Source organism: Solanum pennellii, chromosome 9, assembly GCF_001406875.1.
Source record: "Solanum pennellii chromosome 9, SPENNV200".
In the NCBI taxonomy this organism is placed as follows: domain Eukaryota; kingdom Viridiplantae; phylum Streptophyta; class Magnoliopsida; order Solanales; family Solanaceae; genus Solanum; species Solanum pennellii.
In genome coordinates, this window is record NC_028645.1 from 76938610 (window position 1) to 76956833 (window position 18224).

At 34.8% G+C, this 18224-nt stretch overlaps 2 protein-coding genes across 2 annotated transcripts; one reads left to right on the forward strand and one right to left on the reverse strand.

The window, feature by feature from the left end:
- The first annotated feature begins 6662 nt into the window (after positions 1-6662).
- LOC107031714 (endo-1,3;1,4-beta-D-glucanase-like) lies at positions 6663-11841 on the forward strand. Its single transcript, XM_015233167.2, has 7 exons — positions 6663-6878; positions 8416-8437; positions 10212-10338; positions 10523-10613; positions 10722-10811; positions 11226-11326; positions 11505-11841. Exons 1-7 carry the CDS (start codon positions 6731-6733, stop codon positions 11643-11645), a joined length of 720 nt encoding a protein of 239 aa, XP_015088653.1. The 5' UTR covers positions 6663-6730; the 3' UTR covers positions 11646-11841.
- Positions 11842-15184: 3343 nt separating this feature from the next.
- On the reverse strand, positions 15185-16342 carry LOC114074081 (F-box/kelch-repeat protein At3g23880-like). Its single transcript, XM_027911997.1, has one exon. It carries the CDS (start codon positions 16340-16342, stop codon positions 15185-15187), a length of 1158 nt encoding a protein of 385 aa, XP_027767798.1.
- Positions 16343-18224: the final 1882 nt, after the last annotated feature.

The following is an 18224-nucleotide window of genomic DNA, read 5'->3' on the forward strand; positions in this document are numbered from 1 at the left end:
GGACCCTGAAAACCCACTATAATTTCCTCGCCCTGTAGGTCGCTGTTGTGAACCGTACGAGCCCTGACCCGGGCTATAAGAACCCCTCGATGTCTGGCCACCCTCAAATGTCGGCATAGATGCATGAATAGGTCCCCGCTGCTGAAAAGAACCACTCACTCTCTGTGATCCCCTACCTCCAGATGAGGCACCATGAAACTGACCTGATATACGGGCCCTTTTAGGGTCCCCAAACTCCTCTCTCTCCATCAATTCCGCCTCTTTGGCGGCGCTCACAATGGACTGGAAAGAAGACCCCTCCCTAGATGCCCGAAACACAGCTGACCTGATAGAGAAAGTCAATCCCCTCACAAATCTGCGGATCCTCTCTGTCTCATTTGGAATAATGGCCAACGCATGCCTAGACAACTGGCAAAAACGCGCCTCATACTCTGTAACCAATAAACCATCCTGTCTCAGACTCTCAAACCTCAAGCGACTCTCCTCTCTCACGCTCCATGGGATAAAACGATCTTGGAATGCACTAGCAAACTGCTCCCAAGTAACTGGAGGAGATCCAGCTGGCAGACCCCCTGAATAAGTCCTCCACCAGTCTCTCGCTGGTCCACGAAGCTGGAGTGTAGCATATCGAACCCCATGTGACTCAGCTAATCCAACCACCTCTAGTAACTCTCGGCAGGTAGTTAGAAACTCATGAGAGTCCTCGCTCTTCCCACCCTGAAACTGAGGTGGGTCCATCTTTCGAAATCTCTCATACCTACGCTGCTCATCCTCTGTCAGAACAACCATCGATGCAACTTGACCCCCAACTGCTGGTGCAACATCATTCTGAACAGCTGGATCTACTGGTAGTTGCCCCACCGCATCCTGAAAAACTGGAGCTTGTTGCTGCTCTTGGGTCTGAGCCCCCTCTCTAGTACGAGAGTCATGTGGTGTGGTATTTGCACCACCACCCTGAGAAAATCCCTCTAGCACACTTAACACCCTCAATAGTGTATCCTGAAGCAAAGGTGTGACTACTGGATCTGGAGGAACCTGGTCCTCTCTGCCATCAATCTGAGGTTCTATAGAGACCTCTCTAGCACGACCTCTTACTGGTGCTGCTCTACGTCCACGGCATCTGGCTACTGTCGTACTACTAGCACGACCTCTAGCTCGAGATCTACCCCTACCTCTAGCTGGGGCCTCAACAACTGCCTCGGGAAGTGCCTCCCCTCTACCACCAGTAACATTATTTCTAGTCCTCGTCATCTGTCAAAAGAGTATACAACAACTCAGTACTAACGAAGGTAACTACGCACGAAGAGAAAGAGTGAACAAAAGGAAGTTTCCTAGTAATCTTTATAGCCTCTCAGAGATGAGTACAGACGTCTCCGTACTGATCCTTGAGACTCTACGTAGACTCGGCTTGTGTACACGTAAGACCTATGAACCTAGGGCTTTGATACCATTTTGTCACGACCCAAAAATGGGTGTGATGGCACTCGTCTTATCCCACCAAGACAAGTCAGCCTAAAACCAAATATCTAACAAAGTGCGGAAGTAAATGACAATCCAACAACAATTCCTATTATGAAACCAAGTCATATTAATCCAATCCCCAAAATCAGGTTGTCACGTGCACAAGCCTCTAATGTAAATATTAGAATTGAAATAAAATAGAAGTCTAAATGAAGTTGTCTTTCAAGTAAAAACAAAGTCATAAACTGGAGTAGGAAAGTTCGCTGAGATGACAAGCAGCTACCTCACAATCCTCCACAAGATGCCTCGGAAACGAAAAGAATGACAGGTATCACGAAGATCCAGGCTCGTATCCTACAAAAATTTGTAGAAGCAAGGGGTGAGTACCAAACCACGCGGTACCCAACAAGCAAACCTCTAAACACAAGTTAAGTGAACAAAATACGGGCACTTCTTACACCATATCTAAACCTCCACGCTACAGTCTAATAGTTTACAGTTTACCAAACACACAACTCAATAACCACACTCTATCAGTTTACACATTCTCAATAACAACTCAATATTCAACAGTCACAAGCTTCACAGAGAAACACTCACAAGATCAACAAAACACATGTTCAAGTTCATCAATAATAAAATGTGTAATGCCATGAGATGCAATGTCAAGTATAGTGATGCATGTCTTCCCTAACGATACACACCCGCTGTCTCTCAGTCCGGGACCCATGGGGGACATATCTGTCCATGCATCTGTCGCGGCGCACGACACGACCCTCGATAATAGTAACCTTCGCGGCGCGCGATACGTCCCTCGAAATATGATATCCATCGCGGCGCGCGATACGACCCTCGAAATGGTACATCCTCTTACCACAACCATGTCTCAAGTACAATGCAAATTACATGCTCAAATGAAAAATGAGGAGATAACCATTTTGATACCAAAGCTCAATTTACAACAAGGAATACAACACCAACAAATAAGCAACAAGTCTCCAAATCATTCTCAACATCACACAAGAAAATACACGAATTTCATACGCTTAACAAGAGTTTAGAAATCCACTTGCCTTAACCACTCGAATAATCACTCTGGGACTTGAGCCTTCCCTTTCCGTTGAGCTTCCAAATCGATGCAATCTATGCAAGTATATATATTCACAATAAGGTTTCAGAACTAACAACACTCACACTTTTGTGTGTTTAATCTTGACTTAAAATTTCACCCCAAATTTATAATCAAGTTCGTAATTCTTGATGCCAACTATCATTTCAACTATTATATTTTTCAAGTTTCAAGTTTAGGATTGCATCCCAAATTTTTCCAACGTCATAATTTAAATGGTACTCACAAAATTTTATTCATCTAATATTTAAATTACATACCAATATATCAAAACTTGAACCATAATGTGATAACTAAACAATTAACTAATATCATATGTGCCTCAAAACAATTTGCAGATTAACATATTTCTAATGTTCATCTATAAACATTAATTCAATATATTATTCACTCCACAATCATGTCCAATGATTAGGCATTATTATCCAATTATTGGGTCATCATTGGACAATGATTAGACTTACATAAATCAATCATATTCCTTCCCAACATCAATACGTATGCCACTGCCAAATTCCTTGTTTCAATTCTCATTTTTCCATTCATATAATAATATAATATTGTTATGTGCATATGTATAACAATTGATGGAATCGTCTGCAGAAGAGCAATTAATGCTAAGTACGAAAAAAAAAAAAAGAACACTTTAGTTCATACCTGAAGCCGTTGGCACCCTTCTTCCGTTCCCAATTTCTCCTTTCTTCTTTTCCTTTTATGAATTTATTAAGTACTAATTGTGATAGGTTTTACCCACATATTTTATTAAATAAAGGTTAAATAGTATAGGGTCTTAAATAAATTATCACTTTAGCCCATAAATTATCGATTAATTAACTTAAGTTAAACAAATATTCAAAACTCTACAGAGGAGCTTTTGGGTCATTTTGTAGGTGTTGTGAAGGATCACAATGTTCTACCGGTGATCAAGAAAATGTAGCTTGCAAGACTTCTATTTAGCTATTATATATAGCTATTTAAAATTTAAGTTGTTCATGTACATCTAATTAATGCCTTGTTATTGGCTAACGAATTTTAAAAAAAGATGTTCTAAGGGCTTATCTCAATATTAGTTTATGTTTATTACTTGAGCATGTTGAAATAATAACAATACTTTTGATCATCTCAAATAAGTTTGAGATTAATTTTATTAATCATCAAGCGAGTATTCTGCTAATATTGTCACTAAAAGAAAAAAAAAATTGTCGACATACAAATTCTTTAGCAAAACAATAAAATTCGTCACTAATTTTATTTAGCGATAAATTACTTAAAACTGTATTTAGTTACAAACAATTTAGCAACAGATTAACGAAAAAATTTGTAATTGATTTGATTTTTTTTTAATGCAAGTACAAATAAATTTCTAAAGGATAAACTATTCCTATAGAACCAATAATAGAAGTGGTAACATCTGAAATTAAGTATTAACCAATATATATCACCTACTTTAATTATGGTTAAATAAAATGAGTTATAAATTTAAACACATGGTATGCATGTATTGACTTGGTATCAACACTCGATGCAGATAAATTTTATTCATCGATCATCATTGAGATGTGTCTCTGAAATTTCGGTCATAGTCTAGAGAGGTACTTGTACATTTTTCCAAAAAATAGGGATACAAGATTTTAAAAAAAGAATAACATACATAGTGAAATAATACTGAGGAAGTATATAATATTCTAAAAAAATTGCAATGAAAAAAAGATATGTTTATGCATAAGAAATACAAATTCATTTGACATATTTGTTGGAATGACTACATATTAAAAAAGAAATACTATGTCTTGATAAACATACAAATACCGAGTAAAAGAATAACAATTGACAAACAAAAATTAATATGATTACAATTCTAGTATTTCTGCAACCTTTTTCTTCGTCATTTATGTTCTCTTCTTTTTTTTTCAATTTTTTGTTCACCAAACTCAAATTTGAATCCATATCACTTGTGCATTAGTAACCTTGTATAAGCAAAATTCAAAATTATTAAATATAAATATATAAAAAATCAAACAATTTTATGATATATGAATGTCAACGCAGATTACTAAAATCTGCTAAATTGAAATCACAAAAAGGTCGAACAATAGCATTTAAAAGATAAAAAAAATAAGAGAAAAATCTCATAAAATACTTAGTGAATATGAAAATAACTCATAAAAAGATTCAAAAATATTGTTTAAAGATGGAATATTCAAAACACAAATACTTGGTGAAAATGGAAACAAAATCACAACATATCTCACAACAAACCTGTCGACTCGAATTTACCTCTATCAATAGGTGAAAATCTTTTGAATTAGGAAATTCAAAAAGTTAATTTTCTTGAATAAGGAAAGGGGATAACGATGGTGAAAAAGAAAAAAAGAAGAAAGGAGTAATTTGAGGTAAAACTTAAAAAGAGAGGCAAGTGGGTAATGATTTTTTTTAAAAAAAATCTTTTTATCGGATAGCGGTGTAAAAAAAGGTTCAATATGGGGAACTTTAAAATGATATACGTAAAATAAAGGCAGGAAAAAACTTTCTACACGTTATAATTAAAATATTTGTTCACATTTTTCAGTCTTTTAAAATTTATTTGTTTCCTTCAACAACGATTATTTATTTATTAGAAAATTTAATATCTGAAGTTGATGTTCATTTAATTTCCAAAAAATATTAAATTGTATACTTCCTAGAAGTTTAAGGATAAATTATAATATCAAAATAAAGATGATTGAATGATAAATGATAAGATATTATAATTATCATTTTTCTTTACATTATTAATGTCGTTACTACGTAATCTTGTATGTAAGATAATATATTGTTTTAACTTTAATGAATGATAAGACTTTAAGTATTATTTTATAAATTTTGTGATATTAAATTTTCGTGCTAGGCGCAGATTATTTTACTAGTTAATTATATTATAATATAATTTATTTTCTAAAATATTGACATATTGACATTTTTAATAATTAGTTTGAAGTACAAATTTTTTTTAATAATTTAGTTAGGGATCAATGTTCAAAAAAAATTTCGTGATCAGTTCCAGGCGAATTTCGGGGCGGAGCATATATAAATCTCTTTGCGACACAAATTAAAGATGTAAATTTATAGGGTGTAAGTCTTAGAATTTGGGGCGTAAGCTCCAAGCATAAAAAACGTAAGCCTTGAGCTATTTTTTTAATATTATTTTTCGAATCTTTTTTTTTGCTTGACATCATCTTTTCTATTATTAGCGTAATGATATTTCTTAAATAGTAGTTTTAATACTTTATTTCTTCATTATTGATTATTAATATCTTTCTCAAACAAAAATCGTAATATTTTTTTCTATATATTATAAGTTATTAAAATTTATTTGTAAGATGATTAAAAGTTTTAGTTTTTTTTGCTTATCTTATTAATAATAAAATTATAAATTGAATATACATGAGATTGCACTTGTAAATCATAAGACTTACACTCGGGTCTCGAGATTTATCTTCACTTCATTCTATTTCGTTCGTTTCACAAAGAATGACCTAGTTTGACTTGACAGAGTTTAAAAGTATAAAAACTATTTTTGAATCTTGTGATCCTAAATTAAAGTTATGTCAAATGTACAAAACTATCCTTTAATCTTGTGGCCTTAAACATATCACGTGAAAAACTGAAATTAAAATATTACAAATAAAAAGAAGAAAAACTCATTTTTTTAAAACGTCTCATCTCAAGCCCACCTATTAAAACACAAGAGGGAGATTGTGATTAGTTTGTTAATTTTGGACAATGCTTGCAAATTTTCTTTAGGCATAATACATAATTGTGTCCTTTAATTTGACTTCAAATCACATTTTTGGCCTTCAAGTTTGGATGTGCACAAATAAACACTTAAACTTGTATAAAGTTGAACAAATAGATACACATGTCCTACATGTCATCCCATATGTCATTTTTTGTCATACGTGGTGTCCTACGTGTATGACTCCTATGTTTATTCATTTAAAAGTTAATAATTAAAGTGCAATTGAATATTAAAATTAAAATTTGAAGTCAAATTGAGAGTCCAATACATACATACATGTATTATTCCTTTCTCTTTATCACTATCTCAAATATTAATGAGTGATTGTAAAAGGCACTGTCTTTCTTACGGTATAGCAAAAAATGGCAGGGCCTCAGTGCTGCGAGAATCCACCAGCTTTGAGCTCAAGCAGTGGACATGGATCCGTTTTAGAACTTGGAGGACTCAAAACTTACGTGTCTGATTCTTCCAATTCTAAATACGCCATTCTTCTCATCTCCGATGTTTATGGTATAAACCCTTTAACCCTTTTTTGTCTTTTATGGATTAGTGCATCTGGGTTCTGTTCAATTTGCACTCTATTTCTCTTTCTTGCCCTTTATTCTACAGAAAAATTGAGGAATCTGTTCATCAATTTGGTACCATGGAAGATGTTTTTTGAAAAATATTTGGTTGGGTTGTGGAAAAAACTAATCGGGTAGTGCTATGTGAATGTTAAAGGTTGATAATAATGTATATCAATGGAACAGTGATATACTCTTGTTTTTGTGGAAATGTGATTATTTGTGCTCTTAGTATGTTGGGAAAATGCATAACTATCCCCAACGTATGCTCGAAATTCTAGAGATATAGGTCCTATTACCCTTAAACTTATTTTATAAATAATTTTCTACCTCTTTTCGGACACTAATTTTTCTGAAGCCTAACACGTGTTGACTATTTTTCAAGGAGTGCCACGTAGACCAAAAAGGACAGAAAATTATTTATAAAATAAGTTTGGTCTAATAAGATCTTAGTATAATATAAGTGTGTTTCTAAGATTTCGGTCTTAGATTGAAAGACTAGTCATGCATTTTCCCTTGTATGTTACTAGTAAAGCAACCTTTGGTGTTAGGCGCTTGCATTTGTCCAAAAGTGAGGAAGTCAACTCCCCATTTGATGGAAAATGTATTTTTTTACAAATATGTTCAAGCAATGTAGGATAAAGTCTGCGTATATACTATCCTCCCAGGCTTTACTTGTGGGATTCGAGTGGTATGTGATTGCTGTTTTAATCAAACACTATAGAATAACTTATTTTTGAAAAACATTGATGTAGTTTGGTTTGAGAATGTCAAAGTTGAAGAAAATTGTAGAGTACAACAAATTCCTGTATTAGATTAGCAAGGACAAATAGATGTATATGGGAGAAGGAAAAGAACTCAACACTTCCTTTCTCAAAACACTTCTTGTGTCCCATTATCGGTGTTGTTTGCTATTTTGGTAGTTAAGCGGATTTTTCTATAGGCGTAATATATAAACATGATCCTTTGACTTGGCTTCAATAGACAACTATGCCCTTTAACTTTGAGTGTGCACAAGTAAACACTTAAACTTGTATAAAATTGAACAAGTAGACACATGTGTCATACATGTCATACTACATACAGGACGCCACGTTGGACACGAAATTGACATGTAGGGTGCCATGTAGGACGAATGATGTCTATATGATCAATTTTATACTTGTTTAAGTGCCTATTTGTGCACAACCAAAGTTAAGAGTCGTAGTTGCCAGCTGACGTCAAGCTAAGAGTCATGTTTATTATTATGTCTTTTCTATAACTACAAATGTTTCAATTCTAAATGCTATGAATTAGTGCTTTCTTTGTATAGTATCTAACATGTAAATTTCATTTCAAATGTTGGATTTTAGATTGGAAATTAGATGTTTTGACCCTTGGTAATGTTGAACATCTCTCTTTTCAGCTGAAAGAAGCATATTGTGGTAGGATTATTGTTATTATTTATGTCGAAAACAATTTCTTAATGTTATGATACTTTACAGGTTATGAAGCACCAAATCTGAGGTATGTACTGCTTCTCAAGTTCAGCTTGGAGTTGTCTAATAGTACCTTCTAAAATTACTTTTTCTTTTCCACTTCACTATTGTTACTTTTTCATATATTTATGTACTAATGTTTGCACCATATGTATACTCTTGGATGCTTCTCTGCTGGCAACAAGTTCGTTTCTTGCTTTCATGGATATAACAGTATCATATACAACCACAACTTCAAGAACTAACAATAACGTTATGGCTTGTATGAGTCCACCACAAGTCCCTTGACTAAACTAGTACAAAAGTATTAAGATGAATGCTCAAAGTAAATGACTCAAATGTTTACGTGGAAACCTCCTTGCTCGAGGGAAAGAAAACCTGTTACACAAGATTTCTCAAAGCTCCAAAATCTTTAAGCAACTTGTAAATACAAACTCGAGTTACCTCTCCTATGTGGTTTGTGAGCAATTGCATAGGAGTGGATGTTTTTACCCTGTGCGCACCCAAAGGTAGCGGCTGCGGGTTTCTCTTGTCATAAAAAAAGGGATCAAACTATTAATCCTACAGACCTTGTAACTCCTCTATTACAAGACACAAAACAATAACTGTATTGCCCATTATATCAACTACCTCTAGGTAATATAGACTTGCACAAACACGTCTTGACTAACTCTAGCCGAAACTCAAATTACAATGATAAGAGATAAATAGATCTACACTCTTTTATATCATAGGAGTAGATCTACAACATGAAAGCATACAACATTAAACTCAACGAACAACTGAAGGTAATGCAACACTCTATCAGGTCCTTCGCTGCCTATGAGAGTTGAACTTCCTTTAGAATGACTTTTGCTTTTGAATATTCTTGATTGCAAAAACTAGTTTTAATCTTGTGATTATGTTCTCTTTACAAGAGATACAAAAATTTAGGAGCAACGCCATTGGTTGAGGACTGCGGTCCTTTCCACGCCTCTGCTGCAGTACCCATCAACCACTGCAGCTTTATAGCTGCACACTATTGACCTGTCATCTGCTTGATCCCACTGCGGACCAGGTCCCTTAGCACCATAGATTGTTAATTCATCAAAATCAAGAATACAACACTACATACCTAGTGTAGTTCCATAAAGCAGGTTCTGGGAGGGTAGAGTATACTCAGGCCTTTCTCCAACCTTGGAGGTAGAGTGACTGTTTTTAATAGACCTTAGGCTCAAGAAAAAACAGTCCAGAAAAACAAGTAAACGGAAGTTCTAGAAACATTAGATAATAACAAAAAACAAAAAATAGTAATAGAATAGAAACTGCAATTCTGCAATACAATGAGGTACAAGGAACAATTAATAGTAATAGAATCTGAAGGAAAATAAGCTATCAAAGCAATACTATGACTACTAATTTGAATGGACTGCTAGACAATGAACTGCTAACTATTAAACAGCCACAACTCTTTTTTTTTTTTTAAAGAGTCGATGCTCTAGGGTGCTTATATCTGTTGATAACTTTAGGTTTTGCACCTTAGACACCAGAAATACAAAATACAACCACAACTCCATCAGAACCAGGGAAAAGAAAGAAAAAGAAGAATAAGAAGAGAGAGAGAGAGAGAGAGGGAGGAGTGTGCATTACAGATTTTACCTATGTGAAAACAAGACTCCGAATTACAGATTTTAGGCGATCCACTGATCAGATCTTTAATGGAAGAAGTTGGGATGATTGTTCTTCACATTTTTTTCAGTAATTAAACTGCATGAAATTCTATTTTATCTTGGGCTGATCCCAAAACATAACTGCTGTTACAGGATGCTTGCCGACAAAGTTGCAGCTGGGGGTTACTATGTGGTAGTTCCTGATTTTCTTTATGGGGATCCTTACAATCCCGAAAATAAGGAGAAGCCTATACAAGTCTGGATACAATCACATGGAACAGTATGCCTTCTGATTGATTTCTTCTTGTATATTGCCATAGATTTGCAATCAAGAATAGGAGACCACACCCTCATTATCAGAATTTTCCATCCATTAACTTGATAATGGTTGGGAAGTCCATTGTGCAACATTAATTTTATTGGGCTCACCGCCATGACATTCATTTTTTTCTTTGTTCTGTTAGGATAAAGGTTTTGAAGACGCAAAGCAGGTTATTGCAGCTTTAAAAGATAAAGGCATATCTCCAATTGGAGCGGCAGGGTTTTGCTGGGGTGGTATGTTGTTCAACTTTCTCTTTTAGGATTATTCATCCCTTGCCTGCCTAGGATGTATGGGGTGAATTTATTGTAGTTGTCTAAGATTCTGACCTTTTTTCTTAACAGGCAAAGTGGTTGTTGAACTAGCTAAGTCTGACAACATTCAAGCTGCAGTGCTATTGCACCCATCATTTGTCTCTGTGGATGATATTAAGGGTACGATTGTTTTTTACCAGAATCATTTGTGATTGGATTTAGCTATTACTCCTGGATTTTGTACAAGTGTGTTGCGTATGGGACAAAGCATTTGATGTCTCAATGGTACTAGAATACTGATGATTTGTTCCGTCAAGTTAGGCTCTCTCTGTGTGAGGCTGGGAGATTCAGTTTGATGTTTAGTACTCCGTCCAGATATTGCTGTTCTATCGTTCAAAGTTTAGTTTCATTCTTATATGAAAAATTATTAGTGCTTTCGATATTCCTTCGTCCTAAGTAGTATTTGCTATAAACTGTTTTTTTGAATTATGGTGAGTAAATTGAACGACATCATTTTTTTAGATTCTTCCTGTTTCCTTTTCATCTTTATTGTTTCCCTTTCCTGAATGGAGCTGATTATGTAACTTTTGGCAGAGGTGAAGGCACCAATAGCTATTCTAGGAGCTGAAATAGATCAGCTATCTTCTCCTGAGCTTGTAAAGCAGTTTGAGGAGATTTTATCATCAAAACCTGAGGTACGCGAATATTCCTGTGTTTAAAGATGACTACTTTAGAAAGGCTTCATCTGTGAAATAGTACACACCTGTTTATTTGGTGGATGTATTGAGATACGTGGATACCTAATTTAATGAATTTCTTAGAGAGTTTTAGATTTATCCTTTCCGTTTCTTTTATTGCTATCCATCAAAATAGGTGGACTGCTTTGTGAAAATTTATCCCGGAGTTTCCCATGGATGGACTGTTCGATACAATGTGGAAGACGAGAAGGCTGTGCAGAGTGCTGAAGAAGCTCATCAGGATATGTTGGACTGGTTTACCAAGCATGTGAAGTGAGTTTAAAGAACCCTAGCAATTGAAAAATTAGCCATGATATTAGTTATGGAGCTCATTATGGATCAACCACGTATTGTATCTTTTATTTAAAGAAGATTTATCTTGCTATGTTTACGTGAAATGTACTGTTTATCTGAAGTTTTTTCTTATTCATTTTGCCTGAGAATGATAAGCAATACACATCTCTGTTACTCGATGTTCAGTATATTAATTAAATGCTTACAGGATTGGTTATTGCATGCACTTTCTCCGAATTCAAACATTTAACATTCTTTCGTTAACATGATCTCCTAATTCTGCTCTCTTCATGGTTGTCTGGAAGTTTATAGATTTTAATTTGGTAAAATTTATGTCACCCTAAAATAAAACCTTTAGTGTAAACTATTTAAAGACAAAATAAAACCTTATAGATTATAATTCTAATTAAATTCTGATACATATTTACATGTAGTGTCCAACTTATATTACTAATTTTCTTATTTAAAATTCAGAAAATGGTTTAAAACCCCTCCAATTCATATCTGAAATCTCAATTACACACTCCAATTTCACAGGTGTTCTAAATTCAGGGGTAATACATGCCCGTGAAGTTGGAGTGTGTAGTTGAGATTTTGAAGGGTAATAGGACACCGACGAAGTTGGAATGTGTAGTTGAAATTTCGAGTATAGATTGGGGGTTTTAGACCTTTTTTTCTCTTTAAAATTTAAAATTTATAAAATGACTAAAAATTGATTTTCAATATATTGATTTTCTTAACATTCTATTCCATGGGTGTCTCAGAAAGACAATCTCCCCTCCCTATCACCTTTCAATTTGTTCTGCATTTCATTTAACTTTATACTTCTTGTTGCTGAAAATTAACGTCAGAATTTGAGAGCACCATGTAGAGTTGAAGCTGTAACCTACCAAATTTGAGATAACAGAACCGAAACAACAATATTTGGCTTTGTTTATTCTGTTCAGCAAAAATATTTGTAGTTCTGTGTTTACTGCTAGGTAAAACAACTTGTGCGAGATTGTTGTATAATAATAAAATCATTGTTTCTCATTTTGATGTTGGAGCATGCTACAACATTTCCCAACCATATAACCGGAGATAGCTATTACAAGATATTTTCAGCCAAGATACTGGCAAACTTGCTGATATGTTGCAGAAAAGCTTATTGGGAATTGATGTATGTGGGATGGGATGACTAGTAGTGACAACTCGACTTGAGAAAGTGGGTGAGTATGTCAAGCACCACACCAATCCTTATTTCCGTCCGTTCCTCACACTAAGAGAGAGTGGGGAATTCCTGCAGAAAAAAGGTGTTTCGAAAGGAAGCTTGCCCGTCTAAAAGTACACGATGTGAGTCTAGATGTTGCAAGAAGATGCAATCCGTAATCTTGAATTTGAGTCCCCATAGAGTGGGTCGTTTGCATTGCAACCACTAATTCACCTAAAGTACTTGGCAGTTTCTGCAAATAAATTCTATTTTCATCTAGAAACCTTTATTGTGCTGTGTCCATTCAGGCGTCCAGTGTTACCACCAATTTTTATGGAAAATGAAAACATTAGGGCAATGTTGAGATTAATTATGCTGTTTTTGATTTGAAAACCAACAGGAAATGGATCTTGTATGAATCCTTTAAATTGGAAATTCAATGATTTTAAGGCAAGTTGTGATTAAAATTGGTATTGATGATTATGTCAACTAAATAAGAGGAAGTTAGAAAGGAAAATTTGTTTACGGAAGAGGACTCTTTTATTTGGGTTAGTTATAAGGTCACCCCTACTTATATGGATGATTCTAGATACTAAGGATCTAGACTATTCTAATCTTTTCTACAAATATCTCCCTTAAATATCTAATACTCCAGACTATCTAGATTTTTCTCAAGTACAAATATCAAAGATATTTACTCAACAAAATTTTAGAAAGTTCTACAAAATAACTAAACCTCCAAAAAATCAACTTTAATTTTCACAGAGGAGATCTCCCCTAAGCTTTGCAGATATTCAAACACGGAAAAAGATTAAGTTGTGCAAGAACAAATCTCTGGAGGCTTCAGCTTTGAAAATTAAGGAAGAAATCGAAGCTATTGGAGGACAAATCTAAGCAACAATATTGACAATATAAATAGTCTTCTTTATTTTACCCTTATCTTTATTTGGCGACACAATATAAGACTAGAGCTAGTTGTGCAAAGGTAAAAGTTGAGGTAGACTTGACCTAAGAGAAATCAAAATTGCAGAAGTGGATGAAGTCACAGGGGAAGTTAATACTGGATGAATTACTATCAAGTATGACTATCTACCGAAATATTGCAATCATAGTAAGTTACAAGGACGTATAGAAGCTAAAAGTCGGATACTACATCCAGAACTGGTACGACATTCAGAGGGAATTTTAGGTAGATCCAAGGACAAGGTGGACACTGCTGCCACACAAACTAGAATACTGAATAGTGATAACGTTGTTGGAGATACAAAAAAGAGCAGGAATGGATGCAGAGAAGAAGTAAATATTCAAAAGATTATGCATTTGCAACTAAGGGGACAAAAGAGAAAGGAGAGGACTTAGCATGAATACAACTAAGAAATAATAAGTTGCATAAGATATCAACACTTTACTACAAAAAATATCATAGATATTTAGTAGAACTTTCTAGAGATATCTTTAGTATTCAATTACAAGTGACTGTTTTACACGGTTTGGTAACCAAGCTAAACCGGATGTTTGATTGCTGGCTGGAGTTTTGTGTCACCTGATCCCAAGCATAGATTCACCATGCTGATCTTCACAGTTTTTGCAAAAAACAACTCAAACAAACATAGTTCCAAAAACTATACAACTGATTAAAAGTATTACAAATTGAATAAATCATGACTAAAATAATAAAGCAACGACATAACAAATGGGACATTAACTTCTGTTCAACCAGATACTACGTGCAAACATTCAAGGAAAGGAGAAGCTTGCTCAATCTTTTGTCACGACAAACCTTCAAGGTTCAACCTATATCTAAGTACGATAAAAAACTAGAGTTCCAAAATATATGTTCTTGCATATGGAAAGGGAAATAATATTAGCATATCATAGTGAACGTTGAGAACAGGGAACACCCACACTTCATCATTTTGATATTTGCAATCAGTATGGGGCGTGAATCAGTTGTTTCTAACATCAGCTTTCACTTCCTGAAAATCAATAATACACATCAGTTAAAAAACCACTGTACTGATATGTCAAATGAAATGTAAAAGCAATGTTGATCTAGAAAACGGCACAAGCAAGGCTATCCCATGCACAGTCTACATTTAACATGCAGCAAAGATAACTTTGATTAGAGACTCTTTTCTTAGCCAATGCAAAAGACAAGCTCCATTTCACTACCAAACTACACGCAAGACACATGAGATTGTGCTTCCGTTCAACTTTTCAGCAATGAATATGAAACAATTATACAATTGATTTATCTAATGCTTAGAGAGCAGGAGAGTGCAAATTACAAGTCATTACTTACTCAATTGCATCCATGTGAGCTTCCACACCCTTCATTCTTGTTGTCCCTGATCGTTTTGTAAAATCGGAGAAACTAGGCTCTCAAGGTAAGTTGACTCCACAGAAACAAGATCAGATCGAAACTTAGTAAACTTGGGATGTGTGATTGATTCACCCTTCAGATAGTACAACACGAAAGTTTTTCCACACATCAACAAAACTTTACCTTTATTTGAAGCTAAATGGGGCGGATTAAACAAAAACATCAAAGAAGGATAAGGATGAGGGTACTTAAAGGTAAACATCTTAGTCCAAGATTCTTTAACCCCATACTCCTTCATAACCCATAGATCTAGGTCAGTTCCTTCATAATTGCCATTACATATCACAGAAAGATTATTTTCCAACACTCCCAACACAAAAATTCCATCTTCTTCACTATAGCAAGGCGCCTCTACCTTTTCCCATTTCTCATCAGCCAAATCAAGAGAAATGATGTTCCAACCCTTACGCCAAAAAGGACCAGTACAATTAGAGCTATAAGCCCAATTAAGCTTCCCATTCACAAACTTACCACAGTTAAAGGATTTCACCCAATCCTGGGGAATACTGATGCTTCTCCAAGAATCATCCTTTAGACTATATATTTTGACGTAGTCTCCAAATAAAGGCAAAATCCCGGGAGGGTAAATACATGCCACTACCTTATAGTCATCATGACACTCATCATATCCAAAACCATATATAAATCGTTCAGCATTCTTAAACTTAAATGTAAAATCAGGCAATTGTTTGTGCTTTCTAGTTGATGGATTCCATAGAAACAATTCATTTTCCCTATTAGAAAGACAAATCAGTCCATTGACCGAACCTACAATAAACCAAACATATGATTTCATGGGACAATCCAAGTCTGATGTATCTAGAACAAAGCTATTAAGTAAAGATGTAAAGGAACATTCTTTCAGATTGAAGTTGGGTTGACTACAACTCAACAAAATCTTATGGTTAGCAGATACACTAAGATGGGCCTTGATAAATTCAGGGGTAGAGGTGAAAGCAAGACAAGATTTTGAAACAGACCTAATTTTCAAGACGGAACTCACTGGAAGCCTTAAGAGGATGTCAGTATTGAGTTCCGGTGGAAGGATTGAGAATGGCAACATTGACTTTGGGGGTTTGCTTTGTTGATGGCCGGCTTCCGATTCCATTTCAGTTTATATGGAGTGTGTACTAATGTTAAAGTCTTGTTATATACATCTTTAGAGGACAATTTAAAGAAACCTATTTTGGATATTATTTCCATTTTTGCTATCGAATCACCCTAATCGAATATTCAATTTTCTTTAGAGTATATATGTTATGTATGAAAAAATGACTTGCTACATTATGTTGGAATACTCATAGGCTAATATTAGAAGTATAATTAAACATGATAGTAAAGATTTTTCTACTTAATTAATTAGTTATCGCTATTGTAAAACCAAATGTATTGATAAGATCTTTATCTTTATGCTTGATATTAGGTCATTAAAGAACTTTAAAATTGAATGAATCAAGAAAATTTTATTTGAACAAGGAAGTAGACATAATGAAAAAGTGGATGAGAAGCTACCTTGTGTAATACAATGGCTCTGCAAACACAAAATTTACTCCCTGAAATCTATATTGTTGAGTGACCAATTCAACTCTATTGCTTACAGGTAAAAGTAGATAATAGATACTCTAACTGTTCCTTGTTAAATACGGCCAAACATGCCTGTGGTCCTTCTCTGTATCGACAGTGTTATTGCTTGTCATTTGACGTATCAGTGAGGTGCTTTTGTGAAGTGAAATTTTTTACTTGATTCAGACTCCTAAAAAAATGTCACCACACAAGTGTCAGATCCGAGGTGCTTGACTCATCCTATGGTATTTGGAGAGTCCGAGCAATATTCTACCTTCCTTCAGTCAATACAGAATGAGCAAGTAAAGCAAATGCTAGCAATCTCTTCATGTTGTGAACACTTTACAGGTTATGAGGCACCAAATCTGAGGTATGCACTGCTTCTCAAGTTCAGCTTGAAGTTGTCTAATACTACCTTCTAAAAATTACGTTGTCTATTCCACTTCACAGTTTGTTATTTTTTTCATATATTTCTGTACTAATGTCTGCTCTTAGATGCTTTCTTTGCTGTCAACAATATCATTTCTTGCTTTCACAGATATAACAATATCATATACAACTACAACAACATACCTAGTGTAGTCCCACAAAGTAGGATCTGGGAGGCTGGAGTGCACCCAAACCTTACCTCTAAGTACCTTAGAGGTAAAGAGGCTGATTCCCATAGACCTTTGGCTATAGGAAAATCAGTCTAGGAAAAGGAGTAACGGTCTAACAGAAGTATAAGAAACATCATATAATAACAAAAACAACAAATAGTAACAAAATATGATAATAGTGGTAATACAACGAACAACAAAGAGTAACAAAACTCAAAGGACAATTCTTTACAGTAATTAAGCTGCAAGAAGTTTCTATTTTATCTTGGGCTGATTCCAAAACTTAACTGCTATTATATAGGAAGCTTGCCGACAAAGTTGCAGCTCCTGATTGTCTTTATGGGGATCCTTACAATCCTGAAAATAAGGAGAAGCTGCAGTGCTATTGCACCCATCATTTGTCTCTGCTGAATGACGATTGTTTTTTACCAGAATCATTTGTGATCGGATTTAGCTATTACCCCTGGATTTTGTACAAGTGTGTTGCACATGGGACAAAACATTTGATGTCTCAATGGCACTAGAATACTGGTGACTTGTTCAGTCAAGTTAGGCTCTCACTGTGCGAGGCAGGGAGGTTCAGTTTGATGTTTAGTACTACTCCAGATATTGGTGTTCTATCATTCAAAGTTAAGTTTCATTTTTATATGTCTTACGTGGCACACTCAGTGACTCCACACAATTGAGGCGTGTGGGAGATACTTGAAATCCATGTAAGCTATAAAGCTGCATAAAATTACAAAGATATAAGTTCAGGGTAATAGGACCTTAGTTTAGTTAAGGTGTATCTTTGGAATTTTGGTCATAGTCTAGCGGGGTACTTGTGCA

Coding starts and splice junctions, on each gene's coding strand:
- LOC107031714 (XM_015233167.2), top strand. CDS start 6,731: ATGGCAGGGCCTCAGTGCTGCGAGAATCCACCAGCTTTGAGCTCAAGC. Junction 10,339..10,522: donor GGATACAATCACATGGAACA/GTATGCCTTCTG, acceptor TTGTTCTGTTAG/GATAAAGGTTTTGAAGACGC. Junction 10,614..10,721: donor GGCAGGGTTTTGCTGGGGTG/GTATGTTGTTCA, acceptor TTTTCTTAACAG/GCAAAGTGGTTGTTGAACTA.
- LOC114074081 (XM_027911997.1), bottom strand. CDS start 16,342: ATGGAATCGGAAGCCGGCCATCAACAAAGCAAACCCCCAAAGTCAATG.